General features: G+C 35.2%; 2 protein-coding genes across 11 annotated transcripts in view; one reads left to right on the top strand and one right to left on the bottom strand.

Annotated features, from left to right (window-relative positions):
- alpha-Catr (alpha-catenin related) overlaps window positions 1-18088 on the top strand; it is a 49720-nt gene extending 31632 nt beyond the window's left edge. For 4 of the 9 annotated variants that reach the window (XM_043423960.1, XM_043423959.1, XM_043423964.1 and 1 more), the window contains exons 10-11: window positions 4179-4385; window positions 6672-7203. In XM_043423960.1, coding sequence (XP_043279895.1) covers window positions 4179-4385; window positions 6672-7058 — 594 coding nt within the window. In that variant the 3' untranslated portion in view covers window positions 7059-7203. Of the gene's footprint in view, window positions 1-45; window positions 3370-4178; window positions 4386-6671; window positions 7204-7972 lie in introns of those variants that run through there. The other 5 variants (XM_043423963.1, XM_043423962.1, XM_043423966.1 and 2 more) reach the window with 4 other exon arrangements.
- LOC122413540 (HEAT repeat-containing protein 3) overlaps window positions 1-19911 on the bottom strand; it is a 36666-nt gene that overhangs the window by 12580 nt on the left and 4175 nt on the right. Inside the window, exon 7 of one of the 2 annotated variants that reach the window (XM_043423969.1) lies at window positions 2246-2372. The exons of the other annotated variant lie outside the window; for it this stretch is intronic. Within the exon in view, the coding sequence (XP_043279904.1) occupies window positions 2360-2372 (13 nt within the window). The 3' untranslated portion in view covers window positions 2246-2359. Of the gene's footprint in view, window positions 1-2245; window positions 2373-19911 lie in introns of those variants that run through there. 2 annotated transcript variants of the gene reach the window in all.

Below are 19911 nucleotides of genomic sequence, written 5' to 3'. Positions count from 1 at the left end.
TTTGAAAATTGATTTTTCATAGTTTTTTCCTCTTCCATTTTTCAGCTTAGTTCATTGATCAAGCATAGTGTTATCAATTCAATTCCCGAGTGTTCGTTTGTGGATTTGAATCCGAATGAAAATGTCTTAAGTATGTAGCGAAGCCTCGACGCATATCTGTATTTTTCATATAAAATTTCGTTTCATTTATCTGGTATCGAATAATGTGAATCATTAAATTGAAAAAATGATTATCTAATTTGAATACAACAGGTGTTCACTGAGACATTGTAGATACAAAAAATTGAAGAGTTTGTACTTTCTTGTTCTATTTAACGAATATAATGACTGAAATTTCAAGATTTTGCGTTCTTCTCACAAAACCACTGTCATTGTTCTATCCGTTAATAAAAGCTTGATTTGAATGTTTTGAGACCTTAGCCGTTAAAACGGTATGCCAATAGTGGCAAAATCGAACTTCCATAATCAGCCGCACCGCAGTCACTCAAATATCTCTTATGCATAAGCGCGTAAAAAGCAAAGGAATCTAATTGAAAAAATGTCAAGATTCGTTCAGGGAAATAAGGGCATGTGGAAGCACTGGGTCATTGGGTAACAGCTGAAATGTTTCTATAGGGTCTGCCATAATGGCTTCGTATATATGTTGGGAATTGGCGCGAATAAACTCGGCATGTGAAATTAATTCACGTAAAATGAAATCTATACCATTCCCATGAGCTCTATCTCAGTTTAAGATCACAGTAGGATCTCGCATTCTTATACATTTTGTTCTTATATCCTATGATAACGGATGGAAAAAGTATCTAATTTTTAAGTGTAACGCGTTAGTAGAGGGCTTCCTGAATGAGTTTTTAACCCGCCGACGACAGGTTTGTTCTTTTCCGTAGAAAATTGAATGCGTTGCGAAATCAGTCTACTATACATGTTTGCTTGATTCTTCATGCATTTACGTATCCTACTGGCGATGAGAGTGCCGATTCTGAAAGTTTTCAAATTTTTATTTTCGTTACATGCCTCGGCAGTTCCGAATTCATACTAAATTTATTATTGTGATATTATCCATCAATTTCATAACTCCTTATAATTCAGTACCTACTTCATATCATTTTTGTGCTACAAACAAAGCACATGTTCAACTCTGATTGCTGTGAAAGTTCAAGCAAAATATCATTATCATTATCATCATCATCATCATCATCATCATCATCATCATCATTGGTATTATTATTATTAGAGTAGACAGTGAATCACTTCTTTGATTACTATAGAACAAAATGATTTTGCTTTCCAATTATAAATGAATCAGAAGTTTTGTAAGTTCTGTGCCACTAGAAACATTCGGATTTGACTGCTACCTTTTGAGCTCACACTTTCCTTCCGTCTTACAATGGCAAGCCTGTGGTTCGATTCCTCCGCGTTGTTCCAAACGACCAATACCTGCTATGTCTTTCTCGGTAACTTTGAATTGTAATATTATTTTTCTTTCGATAATGAAAAAAGTTCAAAAAGATTAAATTGGGGAACGTACGGTGATTTTTCTTTCACTATACGATTGTTCAGGCTTGCTCGAATGTTGTGTTCGATGCTGTCATCCTCTTATTGGGCCACCTTTTTTTCAATCTGGATAAATCTATTTTCGTTACTAAATAGAATCGTGGGACCTGCCGTACAAATCCGCTCCTATAGTTAGTAAAAGTCACTATATTCTATAAAAATTGACAAGACCTGAGATGTTATTTTTCAATTGTGATCATTTATCAAACGAAAATAAGGGATGTTCAAGAAAATTTTAGAGAAGGAACGGCAGCTTTTGAATGATACAAATATCATCATTTTTCACTCATTATTTTGTCTTTCTGTGTATTAGGGCAAAAATATTTATGTCAGATCCTACAAGCGGTACAAAAATAAAATAAAATTTAATTTTTAAACTTCAATTTAACCTGATTTGATATTGTCCATGACATGAAGAAAAAGTGTGTTCTCCTCTTGAAAACGATATTCAATTCGTGATCGGAACTAGATATTTTTGCTTACTATCAACTGTTTTAATGCAAACTTCACTGCAGGTAAATTTCATCTGACCCGTTATAACGTTACTGGAGTCACGTTGTCTATGTGAAAACGTAATTCTTTTATACGCCTCTAGAATTTTGATCTTATTATTTACGATTATTTCCATAATTATTTAGCTTGTTGATGAACCTTAAGAAGATATTCTCAAAGTAACGGATTTTATATTTGATTTTGATTGGTCGTAGAATGTACGTGGACTCATTTATATATGCCACTTTCACTATTATTCCGGCAACGTGAAAAAATTTCGGTGTCACGATAATTCCGTAATGCACACCAACATTCAAATGTCAATACTGCAACAGAAAAAAAAACTCATTTATCATCTGTAAATTTTTCATTACAAAATTCACCATACTTGCAATTTCATTTTCCACTTTCATTACTCAACTAGTGTGTAAATTTGTTCAGCATTTTGTCCTGCAAATGGTTTCTTCCCCCCCCCCCCCCCCCCACTCGGTTTCTATTTTCTTTTGCATATCTCTGTAAGTATCATCAGTTTTTGCGTTTTATCCATTTGTATATAAATCCTGAATAATACGAGAAATAACATCAAAAAGGAATTTATTAACTTTATCGATTGCTAATAAATTTATACGAAAATGATTTTCTTTTAAGGGGCTCGTACGGCAATTTCTTAAGAAGATCTGTAACATTGTTATTCATTATTTTTATTTCGTATCCAATATTTTCATCAAATTTACTTTCAGCTTTACACGACATATCGATCCGTGTTTTTCACGACAATGAAATATTATACATTCGCAGCAACGCGCACTTTGTGGAGAAAATTCATTTTCAACACAGCTACTACTGTTCTGGAACGAAAATTCAATCCTGAGTTATATTATTATTTTCGTTACATATAATCAAACTCTTTAACGAGGCCGCCAACTGAAAAACCTATATTATAAAACCAAAAATAATAATCATCAAAATAAGATATTTTGAACTAGGCCCTGACGCCTAAGTCTCAAAGTACATCTCGTAAATGAGCCATAAAAATGTATTATTATTGTTATTATTATCGTTATTATTTATATTATTGTTATTATTATTGTTATGTCATTTGAATCACAGTTTTGTGTATATCGATTGTTAAAGAAGTTTTTGTGTACGATATTAGTGAGGTGTGTTTTAGATGCTACGGGAATGCTTCCGTCTGTGGATGACGTCTGTGTGCATTGTGGTAACCCCTTCCATTCCACTATTTGAGGCATGAAATAATTATGTCTCAAGCTTTCTTGGCAGTTTTTCAAATAAATTCATCACCATGTACAGTGAGCGACGAAAGTATTCGTACAGAGAACGTTTGGTTTAAAATATCGAGATTTGATCGTTAAAGGCTACATTGACCGATGATAAAAATGAATTAGTCAGATAACCTAATACATTTAAAAAACTGTCAAGGGTCTAAAGGTCTGTACTTACTTCACTGCCATCTACACGATCACAATGAACTATACTGTGTTAAATATTCTATCCTTATTTGCTCTTCTGCCGTTTTAACACAGCATTATGTTTCTGCACACGCACACACACACACACACACACACAAACACACACACACACATTAGGAGTTTAAATAGATATTTCCGATAATATTCTCTCATTTAATTAATTTACAATTTTTATTAAACAAATATATATATATATATATATACATATATATATAATATATATATATGTCTACGTTAAAATTTGTTGTCGCCAATAAAACGTGCAAACATAAGTTGAGAAGATTTTCCATATATCGGTTTATCACGAATACGAAAGAGAGATTAACATTTGAGAGAAATGAAAAAAGAAATGAAGAAATACCTGTATTAGTTGTATTTCAAGAAGGCTAGGCACCAGCAATATGTGAAATGTATTTTTAATATGCTGTCGGGTTGCGGAGAAAGCGTGTTCTGAGTTACGTCACATGTTTACTTTGACGAGAAATGTTCGAAGATTCAAAATACCAAAGTGTTACGTGTTCAGAAAATTTTAAAAAGTCAGTTAAATTTTTTTACGAATGATTGTTTAAAAAAGAACACGTTTTTTTGGCGTCCCGAACGCAGACCGACGTAAGTTTGTATACGATTTTTACATGGATGCAGGTGCCAGGTGGGCCACACAAGAAAGAACTCCTGGAGAATCTAGATCGGGTACCGACCTACGTTCAACAGCTACAATTCACCGTGAAAAATCCCACCGTTGGTAAAGCTGCAACTTTCACAAAAGTTGACAATGTCATACAAGAGACGAAGAATCTCATGAACGTTATATCGAAAGTCGTCACAACCTGTTTCGTATGCGCCACAAAGGTAAATACCTCGTTTCCTGTCGGAGAATATATTCATTTAAATATTCCTTCATTATTAATGACAAATTCTCAATCCAGTCAAGTGTGCCTTAACTAGACGCAGATAATTCATTTATTGACTCGTGAGATGACTGACATTTTTTTTTTTGGGATTTTCTATACGAGCTTAGAGATCATTCGATCATCGGTCCAAATAAAAAAGAGAAGCAAAACTGTTAATTTTTCATCAAATATAGAACAATATAGAAATATAGCATATAAACCCTAGCGGATTTTGTGATCACCTTTCTGGTTGTTTTTGTAAAAAAAGTCGACCAGTCATTTGTGGTCGGACTGAGCTGGACATTGGGCATTCACGTCGGTCGTTCCGACCAAGAAATCGTAGTGGAAACTCGAGAATTCCGACGCTGACCACGAATAACTGGTCTAATTTTATACAAAAGCGACTAGCTCAATTTCGACCGCAAAAAACTGATCACAAAATCCGCTAGGGAAACTACGTTGAAATTCGTACGCTTTGATAAAAGAAAATAAATCTTTGAACAGCCTATTTAGAAATAAAATAACAACGATATTAGTATCAACTTAATGTTACAAAAACAATGTGCCATCATTTATCAGCAAATGATTTTCCAGCTTATACGTTCGCCAAAGATCACTCCCAAACACAGGGTCGCGAAGTTTAATATAATCCTCGAACTCGGAGTTATGGTTTTCGCCATGGACCGAATACTTTTTTTTTTTTTATAGATCGAAAGAGGCGAACATGTATTGAAATATGGGGCAAAATGGACACATGGGACAAACGGACCAGCGGTCCGTTTTGCCCCATAAAGTTTAAATCCGGGGCAAAACGGGCCATTCAAAATCTGCAATATTCCAAGATTTGTGCATTTTTTTCGAGCCCACACTACTTTTTTGCTCAAAATTAGCCTAAGATTGGACACATGGAGGGGCAAAATGGACACACGTGAAGATCAAATTTTATAAAATTCATGTAAAATTTTTCTTTTAGATCCAAACCAATGTTCTGATCCTAAATTAACTTAAATTGTTGAATTATAGGATCAAATACACACAAAGATCAAGTTTAAGAGCGAAAAAAGGTTTCTTTATTCTGTTTGACAAAAATCGCACTCATAACTGATATCGTCTTCGTCAACACCTGTATACAAGGTGTAGGGCCCATTTTTTGCATTTCACACGGCTGATCCAGTCTTCGGAGGAAAGCGAATACAATTGTTCACAAAAAATGCAAGAAATGCTTTCCGAAGACGAGGATTTGCCGAGAGCAAAAGGTCTTCGCGACCTTCTTTTTGCTGCTCGATAAACTGGCGTGATGCGACAGGCTTGTAAGAATATCAGTTCGCCTACTACGGTTCGCCCGCTGAGGTTTCGTCACTAATATCGGCTGTATGGCATACGGGGAAAATTTTAAACGTCTGTATTCCGAAAAATCTCGGTTTTTCGATTTTCTATGCTTCAAGAGGCTGTGTGGATTTTGCCCCCAATTTCGTTTTTCGCAAAATTGAAACTTTAATATAGTTCACACAGCAACCTCAGCACGGTTGACCCGAAGTACATATTTTTGATGACTCAAAAAATTTCGACTTAAGGTTTGGCTCATTTTTTCTTCTCCCAGCCAAGGAATGGGGGGTCTCACAATCAGTGGTCCCGTTTCTCTTGCTATACTACCAAGTTGACATTCTATTCGAAAACCGTCGCTTTAAACTTCTACATTTCAAGAAATGTTGGTTTTTCAATTTTTATTTCTCCGAGAAGCTCGGCTCTTTTTGCCTCGAAAATTTTTTTTCATAAAATTCATGAAACTAGGGGGCCGGAAATCTATTTTGGGACTCAAATATGGTGGAAAGACCATACGCTTATTACCAAAATTTGCTTAGATCCCATTTTAAGTGCCCATTTTGCCCCATATTCCCTTGAATCGTTCGTATTGAAAATGCGTTCATTTGACATTAATCTATATTCTCGACTATACGCGAGCGAGTTTGCTGAACGAAGTTACCACCGTCGCGCCCAGTGCTGACAATAAGTCACGCGCTCTCTTTATTTCTCATTCAACGAGAGCAGCACATAGAGGCTGTTTCATAAGGTCGCGATTTTTCAATATTTCGCTTCTTTTGTACTTTTTAAAGTTTCGAAAAGTTTGCTCATTAGTTTACTTATTATTGGATTACGAGTCCCAAATGTTATTATAATTGATGATATAATTGATACGGTAGTGATGAATACATGTCAGCATGCTTTATTTTTACAAAAAAAACAGCACAATATCAGCATGCCGTCGTATACGGAAGTCAGCCCAACTTCGATACCCGGTCAAGAAGAGGAATGTCTTTACCCAATTAGTCCTCAATTATTACCAACCGGAAGTCCCTATGTTCAACCGCATCCTCTAACGTCAGCTCAACTTAACAGCATCCTTCGTCCCAATATTTTCACAAGTAATTTTCAATCTGGCTCACCAACCGATTGCTCATTGGCATCTTCACTCGCTCTTTTCCATCCGACACTATTTTATCCATCGACAATAAATTCTTCGGGTACCCAATCGCCTTACGGTATCCAGAATCTCCAAAATCTTCAGCAACAATTGAGGATGCATCATCATGCCCAGCTTCAACGTTTAAAGCACTCAACACTGCCGAGATAACACTTAATTCGCGTTCGATGGTACCAGGCTGTCCGCAACCCCGAGCCTTCGTCAGAATCACCTGAGAACCACAATGGAATACGACACTCTTCTGCTTCTTCTCTTCTACTTCTACTCTACCGCTTCTTCTTCTTCTTCTTCTTGTTATTTTTTCGACAGGTTCGATTAGTTTCGTCATTGTTTTCGTTTGAATTTGTTTTTTTTTCTTCTTTTTCTTTCCTTACTTTCCCGTTATATAAAGCGTTTGGGACTCAGTTAGTGCGAGTCCCACTCGCTGAGTCACTCTCGATGATAACTAACATTGATTCGCATCAACATTGATAACTTCCGTTTAATTTTTATTCCTCCGTACACAGCAGCGATCATTTTGTTATTTGTCTACTCGTCTATACTTCATTCATGCGTGTCCATCATTTTTTCCGTTTTTGATTTTGGTTTTAGTTTTCGTTTTTTTTTTTGCACTTACTCACATGACAACCATCTCGTTTTTTCTATCGCTATACCCAATCGTGCAAGCGAAGCCTAACCAAGCAAGATTCCATAGTGCGGTGGTGTTGCCTCATGATCGTCAGAGGTACGAGCCGTGCTCCTCTAACCTGTTTTGGCCTTTTTGTCGTAGCGTGGATCGGTTTTTGTTTTGTTTTCGCGATACGTCGGATTGTCACCTACCGTGAAAACGGATCAAACGAATAACCCCGAAGAATATATAGTTAGTTTTTGTTGTGCAGGTACTGCTGTGTGACGGATGTTGCGCGCAGTGCTCGTTGATCGTTGAATCGTTTTTGACGTAGTAACGCCGCCCGATCCAGCCCTGCTCCCCAATCTGACTAATGAAATGACTGACTAATGAAAAAATGAATGAAAATCATGTTACGACTAACACGAGTTTCCCTTTTTTGCTTGATGATTTACAGTACAACCTGGATTTCCGAGGTCTGTCGGCGCGAGGGTCTGGCGGCTCGCCGTACAGGGGCGGAGAGGGTGGTGGTGCCGATGGCGACGGTGGCGGTGCGGGTGGCGACGGCAGCAAGACGGGCTCCGCCCCCGGCAGCGATCCGTCCGTCTGACAGTTTGGGATGGCCCGACGGGCCAAGGGGGACGCTCGCCGTACTCGGGTCTCCTTTCTGCTTTTCTAGGGGGACAATATCTCCTGCCCCACCCGCTCCAGGCTGAGGTACCCATTTTGGGGCCTGTCGCTTGACTCCCGAGATCGCCGAATGTCCAAATTCCGAAGCTAATCAACATGCACGCGCGGATAAACCATTATAGTCGTCAAGTTTCAATGGGGCACAATGCGTTCTTCCATTGCAACCGTCGCGTTGAGGCGTTACTCAGCGACACGACTTGTTGAGATGCGGATACTACCGCGCGTTGACCATTTGTCAATTTGGACCGAAACATCGGCGAACTCGTGATTTTCGCTTGGCAAATATTTAACACCTGGCGTGGGGCTCCTAGAAATAGCATGGCTCGCCGTGGTCATCCGGTATTTAAAATCCAGTACACATTATTATATACGCGTCCTCCAACACACTTCCAGATACACTTATCGAGTTGTGGATTTTGCTATTCATTCAAACTTACGGCAATTTTTTCAACGCGCGGTATCTCAACGCACCGCGGTGTAGTATCTTTAAATCCGAGACTTGATTCATTATTTTTCCTATTTTTCCATCGACGTTTCAGCTGTGTCTGCGTTCACTTGAAAATATGAATTTTTTCATTTTTCTAAATTTCCATACGCAGGCACCATTGATGCAGTGGTGATCGGACGAAATAGCTCAAACGTTATTGGAAAACCCTTTTACGAACCGATTACCATTTTACAATGTCACCCTGCTTTTTAATCTGCTGTACTATGTTTGTTCGTTCGTTGGAAAGATAAAGTTGTTGAGCTCCATGGCAAATCCATTTCTTAAAATCAACACAACACAGCGACGCATACACACGTGTGTTACTCTGAGACATGGAATCATCGATATGTCATCATTACTAAACACATTTCTTAAATTTTATAATTATACACAAAATTCAATCGAAATAAGGTTTTTTTTGTTCTTAATCGATAAGCACTCGGAGTGAGTTTACGCAAAAAAGTTTTCATCATCAAATTAATATCGAAAATCGAATTCGATGAAAATCTTAACTGCACATTATTCGATTGTTTTCCGTACAATATAAAAAAGATGACTAAGTATCGAGTATGCGGGTGCTTTGGTAATTTATTGTGCGGCAGTTAACTGCTTATCTGCGATATATTTAATTGGCTATTTTGTTTAAACGAATGTCAGATATGCGCCGCTCTCGTAGAAAAAACATCCGGTCGTCGTAGTCGCTTTTTCAGGCATGCCATCGTCGTCTTCATCGTGTGTGATCGTCCGTCGCGTCTGCCTCGTCGTATCTTCGCCGTTTATTGTCAATCATTATAAACTAAAAATGAACATAATCCAGCGACTCACGGTGTTAAAATGGTGTGTCGACTGCTGATTCGATCGCAGCGGCTGGGCGCTGAGTTTCATTTTTCACAGTATCTGTTTTTATCATTGATTTTGATTTTTTTTTGTTTTTCGGATATTTTACCCGTTTAAACCGGCCGCCGATCGGTGCAATCAAGTATACGATATAATTTATTATTATATATAATATGATTCGTTATGAATTATTACAATCGGTGTTTCAATCAACGCTCAAATGTTTCGTTTACCATAATAGTTGAAAAAACTCCGATCATAGAGGGTTTTTGAATGTTATTTACAAAACCGCACTCACCGCCCAGACGCATGCGAAAGACGAAATCAAATCGTAACCAATAGTTGCTCAAATATATGTTGCTGATGTTGTTGCTGTTGTTGTTGTTGTAATTATTATTATTATTATTATTATTATTATTATTATTATTATTATCATCATTATTATTATTATTGTTTGGTAATTAAAAACAATATATGATATGTCGAGGCAAATTACGAAGTTGTATCCGGCCGAATGAAGAGAAGAAAGGCGAAAAATGGAACGTCATTTGATTGTTCAAATTTTTGTGATTCGACATTTTTGATGCTCCGGATAAAAAATCGTAATTAGCATCTACACAGTCATGTCGCTCGCATTTGGAAAAATCCATATGAAAAATAAGCTCAGCGATTGATAGGTTGGTCGTCCCTCTCCAGTCAAGATTTTTTTGTGCTAGATTGCTTTAGACGATCGGCATGCAGCGTGAATAAAATAGTTCAATGATGGACTGATTCAGTCAGCCAGCCGGCTCATCGCTCCGTATAGAATCGATGCTGTAATTGCTTAGCTTTAGTAGAAACTAACGTGGTCGAGTGCATTATACACACCGAATACAAATTCATTGATTTCGATTGTACAAATCGTCTGTGATCGTATTAGAGCGGTCATTTTGATAATCATTGTGATTATAAAGATTTCCATGTTGGAACCGAACCCCCCCCCCCCCCTCGCAACGGTAAGATAATGATTGAAGAACGAGTTGGACTCACGAATAATGATGCTCTTTACCAAAAAATTTATTTTTCATGGAACTCTGCATGATTCATATTCTGCAATTGTTCGTGAATCAATCTCGACCACGCTGGTAATTTATAGCACGCGCTGCTATGCGTTCAAATTGCACATTCGAAAATAAAAAAATACCACGCTAATGTTTATCTCCATGAAATCCATCAGGTTTCGAAAACAACAAAATTCTATCAATTTCATCAAAAAATATGACATGCACGGTTATCACAGAATGTACGAACAATGAAAAAGTGAAAGAAGCACCAGAAAATGTACTAAATTAAATAATTGGAAGAATCACACCTGATTATTATGAGCGGCACGATCGAGTCAAATGACAAATGAGAAAAAAAATGAGGAACCTGTATGAATAAAGTAATGGGGCAGGAGATGAACCTGAGAGGGAGACCTGAGGGCGGCAGGAGGGCGGTCAGGGACGTACTTTGTGGCAAAAAAAAGGCGAGCAAACGAAACAAAAATTTTCTTTTACCTGAATAGTATCGAGAATATTCAACGCTGCAACGCAAACGAACTGAGAAGAGCTTCAGTTAGCTAAGAAGAACAAAAAGGGGGGCGTCTTAAAGTTCCTCTCCGATGAGACGAAATATGCGACGACGTTGATAAAAGTATAACTCATAAAAATGCTCATGGCAATTATCACAAAAAAAAAAGAAAAAAAAAACAATTAATATTACATATAGATCCAAACGAAATTATGAATTAATACGTAAACTCGTTTTGTTTATACTACGCGATAATTACATATATAAATATAACGAAATGTATGACTCGAGCGAAATGAGCTAAGCCTTGGGGCAATTTAGTATTATATCAATTCATCTATTCAGACAAATAACAATAGTACCGTTGTAAATAGACCGTTGACTATAAGATTATTGGAGAGAAAATGGAAGAAATGTGTGACTATATAAACGTCGACCATTCGTGCATTTTTTGTGGTATAACTAGATATTTAAATTGGAACATGTTGCGGATTCATGGTACGCGTTTGTACGTGAAATTATATACATACGCACACTCGCACACGCACACGCATATATGTTACATTATATATAAAAACGTTCATATGTTATCAGTTGAATGCCACTTCTTTTAGATTAGCTCCCTCTTGGCTACACTAATTTGCTGCCCTGAATTTAAGTTTCGTCGGTAACATACGCTTCTATATATACGTTTGCGTGTGCGTGCGCGTGCGTCGATGCGAGTGGTTAATACGTAAAAAAAAATGTATAATATATATGACGACCGAATTCTGTGCAGCGCGAAGACTTTACAAGAATTCCAATGCTTAGCGAATGGTTCGAAATTTCAAGTTCAAGTGTCAGAGGACTCGCTGCTTCCTCGCAAAAACTATTTTATTATCTATTGGTTAATAATGATTCGGGGGAGGGAGAATAACGATTAAATATCGAAAAATAAAAAAAAAACATGCTGGTAAGTTCCTAGATATATATGTTACTAATGTTCAGTAAACGTGAAATAATCATTCAAACAGAGCAAAGCTAAACAGGATTCAAAGAAACTGACTCGCGAACCATGACTAATGTTTGACAAAGTTTTTCATAATTCATCCGGTTAAAATCTACATCGATAGCATCGACCGACTCATTCATTGAGGTATCTCTCATTACCGGATGATTTACGTGCTTCTAAGCGAAATGTTATAACAAATTAAATCCAATTATAACGTTTGTACAAAGCTCTGTATGATACATGAATCGTCACGATAATTAATAATAGGCTTTAAATACAATTTCGTATAAATTTTTGAAGAACCAGAAAAGAGAAAGATCAAGCTCTTCGTTCGAATAGTCGCACAAATGTAGATTTTTTGATAGTCGGTTTATTTTTTAACAGAGATACGAGAGAAACAACAAAACATGCGCAATCGGTACAGCAAATAACAGACCCAAACAAAAAACGTTCTCTATTTGTTCATTTTTTTGTTATGTCAGATTGAAGCGTAAATCTTGTATGATTATTATTAGCGTATGATGGAAATTAAATGTATAATTGGTCAGGCATGACGGGGATTTTAACGACTGTTTTTAGTTATACTGTTCCGTGCCTGTGGTTATAATTATATAATTATCTATCTATCTATCCATCTATCTATCTATCTATTATTGACTATATAATTATATATTGAGATGTCGCGCCCTATTGAAAAAACGAATGAATATATCGGCTCATACAATTTTTATGACATCCAGAATTAATAAATTACAGACACGAATTACCGAATTGTAGCATGAATAACTCGAGAAGAGGAGAAGAAAAAAAAGAAACCACAAAAATCGAAAATGAGACAAATCCACGACGGAAACAATGATACACGAATAGCGTTTACAAATTTTCCCACGTTATGGTAGAAGCGCAGATCGTATGAGATTTGAAAAGTAAAACAAGTTATCCATAAAACATTCAATCATACTCGATAATCAAGAGTGAATATTTTTTCCTCGAAATAATTTGCTTTTTCATATCGGATTTATATCGTGAAACGGAGAAGATTGTGACAATCTGTCTTCGAGCTGCACGAGACTATAGTGAATCTTTGACTGGACAGAAAGAATAAATAGGAACAAAAACTGTAATACGAAATAAAACGTACAATATATACAAACTGTACACGAATAATGAAAGTAAAACAAAAGAGATATTAGTTAGTTGGAAGACAAAGAAGAAAACGAAAAGAGGACAGTGTAGGCGCACCTGCGGACAATGTACACTCTATTGATTAACGTGGCACGATTTAGCGTGCCTATGCAGTTTCAGGGTAAATTTTTATTGTTAATTACAATGACTAGTCAACGACAGAGTGAGGAATAAAAAGTACGGACAGAAGTATAGAGCAAACTAAAAAAATAGAAAAAAATCATTGTAAAAACCCCAACAAACATATGACGAATTTGTAGAATGATTTCGTTTTATAGATCTTGCGCTTCAACCATAGTAAATTATATAAGATATGAAAATTCGCAAGCTAAAATCGGTACGACGATCTGTAGTATTTCAACTATGCTTCCATTCGACTCGACTGCAAAAGAATCGGCTTACGATAATCGTTAATATTGGTCGAATAATAATGTCACTTGTTATTACGATATTATTACTAGCATTATGTTCTTTACCGTTGATTCTCTTATTGTTGTTACTATGATTGTATTATTTTAATTATCATTATAATTTACGGTTCGGAGCAAAACGAGCCAATTCGAATTACAAAGAACAGTTGCAGAGCATAATTGACCCGAAGAAAATTGACATCATCAAGGTTACATTAATCAAAAGAGATGGAAAAGAAAGTTGTTCCGAAATCGCAATTATAATACATTTTACATGTGCACTCTGCTCTAAACACTTTTCCAACGCTATACCTTCTACGATTAAATTAATATCTCAATATCTCAAATATATTGATGATTCTCTATTTATGGCATACCTCAAGTCGGCAGCATAATTCGATAGGAAACTTGTTGACTTGAATTATAAAATAGGAATATTGAAGTAAAGAGAGAAAAAGATGAGATACGACGAGGTATGGAAATGGCACAAATGTTTCATGACAAACATTAAGCGAATTTTTAATGATAAATCATGATATTTTTGCAATTGCAAGTATTAGACCCTGTTCTAGTATAGCCAAAATAAGACTTTGTCATGGTTTAAACCGAAACTCTGCTTCCGTTTAACATTACTCGTGCCTCGTTCCATACGGACTCTTCCAATTTTTCGAGAAACATTCACGTTTAGATGACTTTTCAATGAGTAAAAAAAAGAACCCCTCGATATATACATACGATTTGTAAATATATTGAATATTCATGTATAATAAGACACACAGACACGCGTGTGCGTGTGTGCTGCGAAGGTTTGTTTTCCTATTTATTTCCGTCGAATACGACAGTGTACTTGCCAAGAGTCAAATATACTTGAAAAATCTCCTTAAAAGTCGTTAAGTTTGACAATGTTTTTTTTTTTTTTTACTTGACACAATTCTCGTCAAATCAATTGGAAGTTTTTTTTATTGTTTTCTTGAAAGGATGTGCATTGAATAGTTAAAAAAACGGTGGAAGCAAAGTAAATTAAAAAATGCATATCTTGAGGTTCAATATTGATTCGTATTAACCGCACTCGAATGGGACACTATCAGTATATAAAGGATTAATTTAAGGTAATGAAATGTTTTCTCCCGAGAAATTCAGAAAAAGCTCCTTGTAAAATTCTTAATCTTGTAATTAATGCGTTTGCATCCAAGAGGGTACTTGCACGCAACACTTGGAATCACTTTTCTATACAAATAAAATATTATATTTTTGATGAATTCCATTCGGAAGAGAATAATTTTTTGTTTCAAATATACATACGATGTCTTTACGTAAATAATGTTCAATTGATGACTAATTATTATTTTTCAAAAACTTCATTGGAAAAGTCTAAAACGGTTCAAGTATCATTGAGAAATCATAAAATTTCATTGAACAAAACCAAGTCATTTTTATTTGAATTTTATGCAAGTACCTTCTTAATTGAACTCAAACAAAACGATGATATTGAGATAACATAATCTTGCATACATGTATTTCAACCCCACACAGACTAGACGTGATAGGTGATAGGGCATTAGTTTTGCAAATAAAATGGGATAAAGTGCATGAAAAGAATATGAATTTTATAATCGATTGGGGAATAAAAAAACTCGACCACTTGGTGACATATGCAATAAAGAGCTAACTTTTTATGCCATATTTGGTCAATCCCAACTATGATTTTCGATATCTTTACGCAACTGATATATAAATCTATGGTGGATTCATATACGAATATATATAAAACTCGTATACTGACGTCGATTGACATTAAATCTTGGAAAAGGTCGGCTAAGTGATATTGGAAAAGATGTAGATTTTCATTTTTTTTCAAATTTACTATCAACTCGTTAAAATCTTATAGAGACAAGGAAGATACTCGAATCTTTTTATCAAGGATCAGTAAATTTACAGCATACACATATACCTATATATTATGTATTTACGAATTGAAAAACAAATTGAATCTTGCCTATACTCGATTCTTCAGATTCTGGATTTCAGGAATACGCAAAGAAACTCACAAAACACGGATCTCATGCGGTGCCGCATTGATCTGGCAAATAGCCGATAATATGTTTTGAATGAATGTTCAAAAAAAGTTGAATAAGGAGAGGAAATCCCTTGAATTGGCTGTTGAAAAACATTTCTAAATCAAGAGATGCGGTAGCGTCTCGACGCCATTATTTTATTTATTACTTTTTGGAATCATTTTCATTCTTGCCAATTCCAAATCCGTACTCTCGAAAAAAAAAAAAAAATATTGAAAAAAGTTACAAATTTCAAAATTTATGAACTCTTTATACCCATATCATCAACGATGAGATATAATGGCATTGTCGTTAAAAAGAGAATTATCTTAATATGGACAATATGTAGAAGTATACAAAATACATAAGTTTGTTTTACAGAGAGGTGGGTGAAACCTGGCACAACGTTTTATTCGCTCCGTGCGCGTACACATACTTATTTGAAAGTGAGCGTGTTTCGTGTATACGTATAGCTCTGTATGACTCCAAAAACGCCGGAGCCCCCTTTATGGTGGCGCTGGCAGTATGCATGAATACACTAATACTATTAGTGCAGTAGTATTAGATTTTTGGCTCCGCCCACGCGCTCGGAACGAATAGAATTTTCGTGTTCTCCCGATTCCTTGGTCTTTTTAATTCTTTGAAATCCGAAAATAAATCATTTTCATCCAAAATTTCCATAGTACTCCTTGCCGGAGGGAAAAACTTCTCGGAAACAATAAAATATTATGCTAATTCAGTTGAATCAATGAAAAAAACCAATGATTTTATTTTCTCTTCTTTATAGCATGAATATCGGAGGAAAATAGAGTATTTTTTTTTTTTAACAAAGTGAAAAAGGTAATTGTTCCGTGAGATAAGCGAGGCCTACATTTCTTAATAATTTTGAAACATGCCGGATAAACCAGAACGATAGACAGATACGTTGTTGATAAATGGAAAAATTTGTCTCAGTCCATCTTCGAAGGAAGGCTATTGAAATGCCCCTTTATTTTTATTTTTATTTTTTTTCATACCAAGACAGTAGAAAATCCATCGAGAGGAAAGTAGTAATTGGAAATGCATTTAAAATTGAGGAGTTTTATTATATTTAATCCTAGTATAATATTGATGGAATAGGAGAATGGTTGATTCAAGAGTTTATCTAATGCTTGATCGAAGGTTTCTGTTGAAGAAAATAAATGGATATAATTTGAAAATTAAAATCCTTAAATCATTCGTCTCAATGCCTGTTCGCACGGTATTAATTTGAGATTTTCATGAAATTATCACAAGATATTAGACAGTCAAAAAAATTGTGAGAAACAATTCACCAATTTTCTCGAAACATTCCTATGACTCGAATCCCCTTTCATAGCGATAAAAAATCAAAGTATTTTTTATTGTTTCCACAACTCGGAGTCAAAATTATTTAGTGTCAATCGAAGATGTGAGAATTCACAGTAGCATGAAAAATTTGTAATAAAGAAATGGATACATGTTCACAGGAAAACTAACCAACAAGTGTATTTCACCGTGGAATAGAAGAAAAAACCTATTTATATTTGTCACGATTTCATGGTGAAATTATTCCGTAAGCGTTGAAAATGAGCAGACATTGATAGAAAAATCGCGCCATAATCGTACACTATAATGTGGAAAGTGTCGGTGGTTAATAAAATTACTGATTTTCTAGTAACGACTGATATACCGCGAATGGGAGGAGGAGGGTTTTTTCAATGAATTTTGTTGGGCATACAGAAAATAAACACGAAAATTTTCCAATGAATAATTTCAAGTAGCGTCATACAGAAAAAAAAAATAAGCGGAAAATGAAGGAAAGAGTAATGAGCAACAGTCTTCCGCGCGATGAATCATAGAACTCACGTGATAGCAACTCGTAGAGCTGAAAATATCTTCAAGATTGTGAAGAAATGTATTTGGAGTTAAACATTGAGAGCCGCGAAAATGTATATGGAAAAAATGCGGGTAAACGGAAAAGATTATTGAACAAAAAACAAAATGTAAGAAAAAATAAAAACATTTATGTATGGAAGGGTTTTTCAATATCGATATTAACATGAATAATTGTTGATGAGTGCACCGAGGAGAAAACTCGAGAAATGTATGCGTGTAATAATTTATATCTTAGATATGTCAAGCGTTATTATCTTTACGCGACGTATCCGATAAGCAAGAATAAAAGAATCAATCGAAAACGTTGTTTGATATATTATAAATTAAGTGAGCATCAACAAAAATTGAATTAGACAGGTTTCGTACCTAATTCCTATTATTGAACAACGCAATTAAGTTATTATTTATGTAATGAATATCATGTACTGAGGTTGAAAAAGCGATGGAAATAAATTAATATTATCCTACATTATATCAACATTATTTTCATTAATGTGAGGCAATGGCATGGTCAGAACGAAATCTAGATTCTAGTTTTCGCAGCTTTGATGAAAACTCTAACGAAAATTAGCGGATCGGCAATCGGATAAAATTCTACATATCACCACAAAAGCCATAAACTTTTTAAATATTTTTCACAATCTAATTGATTTTTCGGTAATTATGCAGTTTGGTTACTTTTTCGAAAATCAATGGATTTTTTTTTCTTCTCGAAGTTGTTGATTGGACTATAATAAGTGATATTTCATCGGGGGAGGATATTTTTTTAATCGATCTTTTTTGTGAGTTAATCGGTCCAGGCAATTTTAACATATGATAATTCGGCAAAATAAAATGAAATGTTTCGGGACACAATGCTTTCTCGGGAACGGACATAATCAGGCAAAAATTACTCCGAATAGGCTGGACGTAGATAGATCCTTTCGACATTCTTTTAAAATTGATGAACATTACGATGAGTTAATACAATTTTGTGGCAAATTTATTAATTGCTTTACAGAGAAGTAGCGCATAGTATTTTTTAATATTTGTACAAATATTCATTCCGTACATTAAATTAAGAATTATCCTCATTGGTCAAAGAGAAATGAGAGTCTGATATTAGTAATAACTTTTAGTTAAGTTAACTATTAATGTACGTTTTAACTTTAATTCTCATGTTTCCGCACATAATGGACAAGTGTAAATGCTATGTATTTAAATTCAATAATCAAATTGAGCACCAATTTCTAATAAGCCAAGAATAAATGTCATTTAATTTACCTATCAGTAGAGGAAGTGTAGCATATATTGAATACTGCAGGTAATTTGGAATACCGAAACTTATCAGTAACTACTGACGCCAGTTCCGATTTAATGGCTCAAACTTAAACTTAACATGACGACTGAACCGTGTGAGGTGTTAAAAAGAGCCGCTTTGCTGTTATTTACATCGTGGCGGATAGAGGGAAGCATCGTTGATGTACATCATTTTTCTATAAGAATCTTATCAAGTTCGACCACTCAAACTATTGAGCTAAATTTATATACAAATCGTTCAAAATATCCAACAGTGTTATCATTTTATAGTTTCGCATTAATTTATTACGCAGTTCAAAAATAAAAGATGCTTTTTTATAATTAAATTTTATAATCAATTTTCAATTGATGCTATCCGCATAAAAAAGGATTATTTAAAAGCGACTAGCATTTTTAGCGTACCAAGGTCGACGTTGTTTCGATTAGCAATGAGGAATAAGGTCCTTCTATTTCGGAACTTACGAATAAAGTGATTATTCGGAAGCCCATATTTAACAAAAACATTGCGAGTAAGCTTGTAGAATACGCCTCTGGTGATGGAGAGTACACTTTATGGTTTAACCCGAATGGATCTACAAAAATTGATACCAGTTAGTTGTAAAAAAACAACATTGAAAATCCCTTAATAAATTGATTCACTGGCAGATATTGGTTGATGAAAGGATTTTTCAAATGGAACAATCAAATCTTGTTCATAAGACAGCCGATAGAAGCCTTACAAGAAAGAGCCAATGGTTTTAACAAAAAGACAATGACGAATTTTATGATAATCTGGACAAAAATTTATTTGAAAATAACTTTTTGGCTACGCGTATATTCAATGATGTAGATGAAAGTGGGTAAAGGAAAAAAAAACCAATTGGAGCTGTGTCATCAACCAAAAGAGGATTGCTGATAACTGTTGTCCTCTGGATGAGTCCAGCAGGAATATTCGTATCTCCCAGGATCATTTTTCGTCGAAAAAATATGACTGATACTTTAATGAAAGATACTTTG

This window comes from Venturia canescens, chromosome 7 (assembly GCF_019457755.1).
Source record: "Venturia canescens isolate UGA chromosome 7, ASM1945775v1, whole genome shotgun sequence".
Lineage (NCBI taxonomy): Eukaryota > Metazoa > Arthropoda > Insecta > Hymenoptera > Ichneumonidae > Venturia > Venturia canescens.
This window is presented reverse-complemented; position numbering and strand designations above follow the sequence as displayed.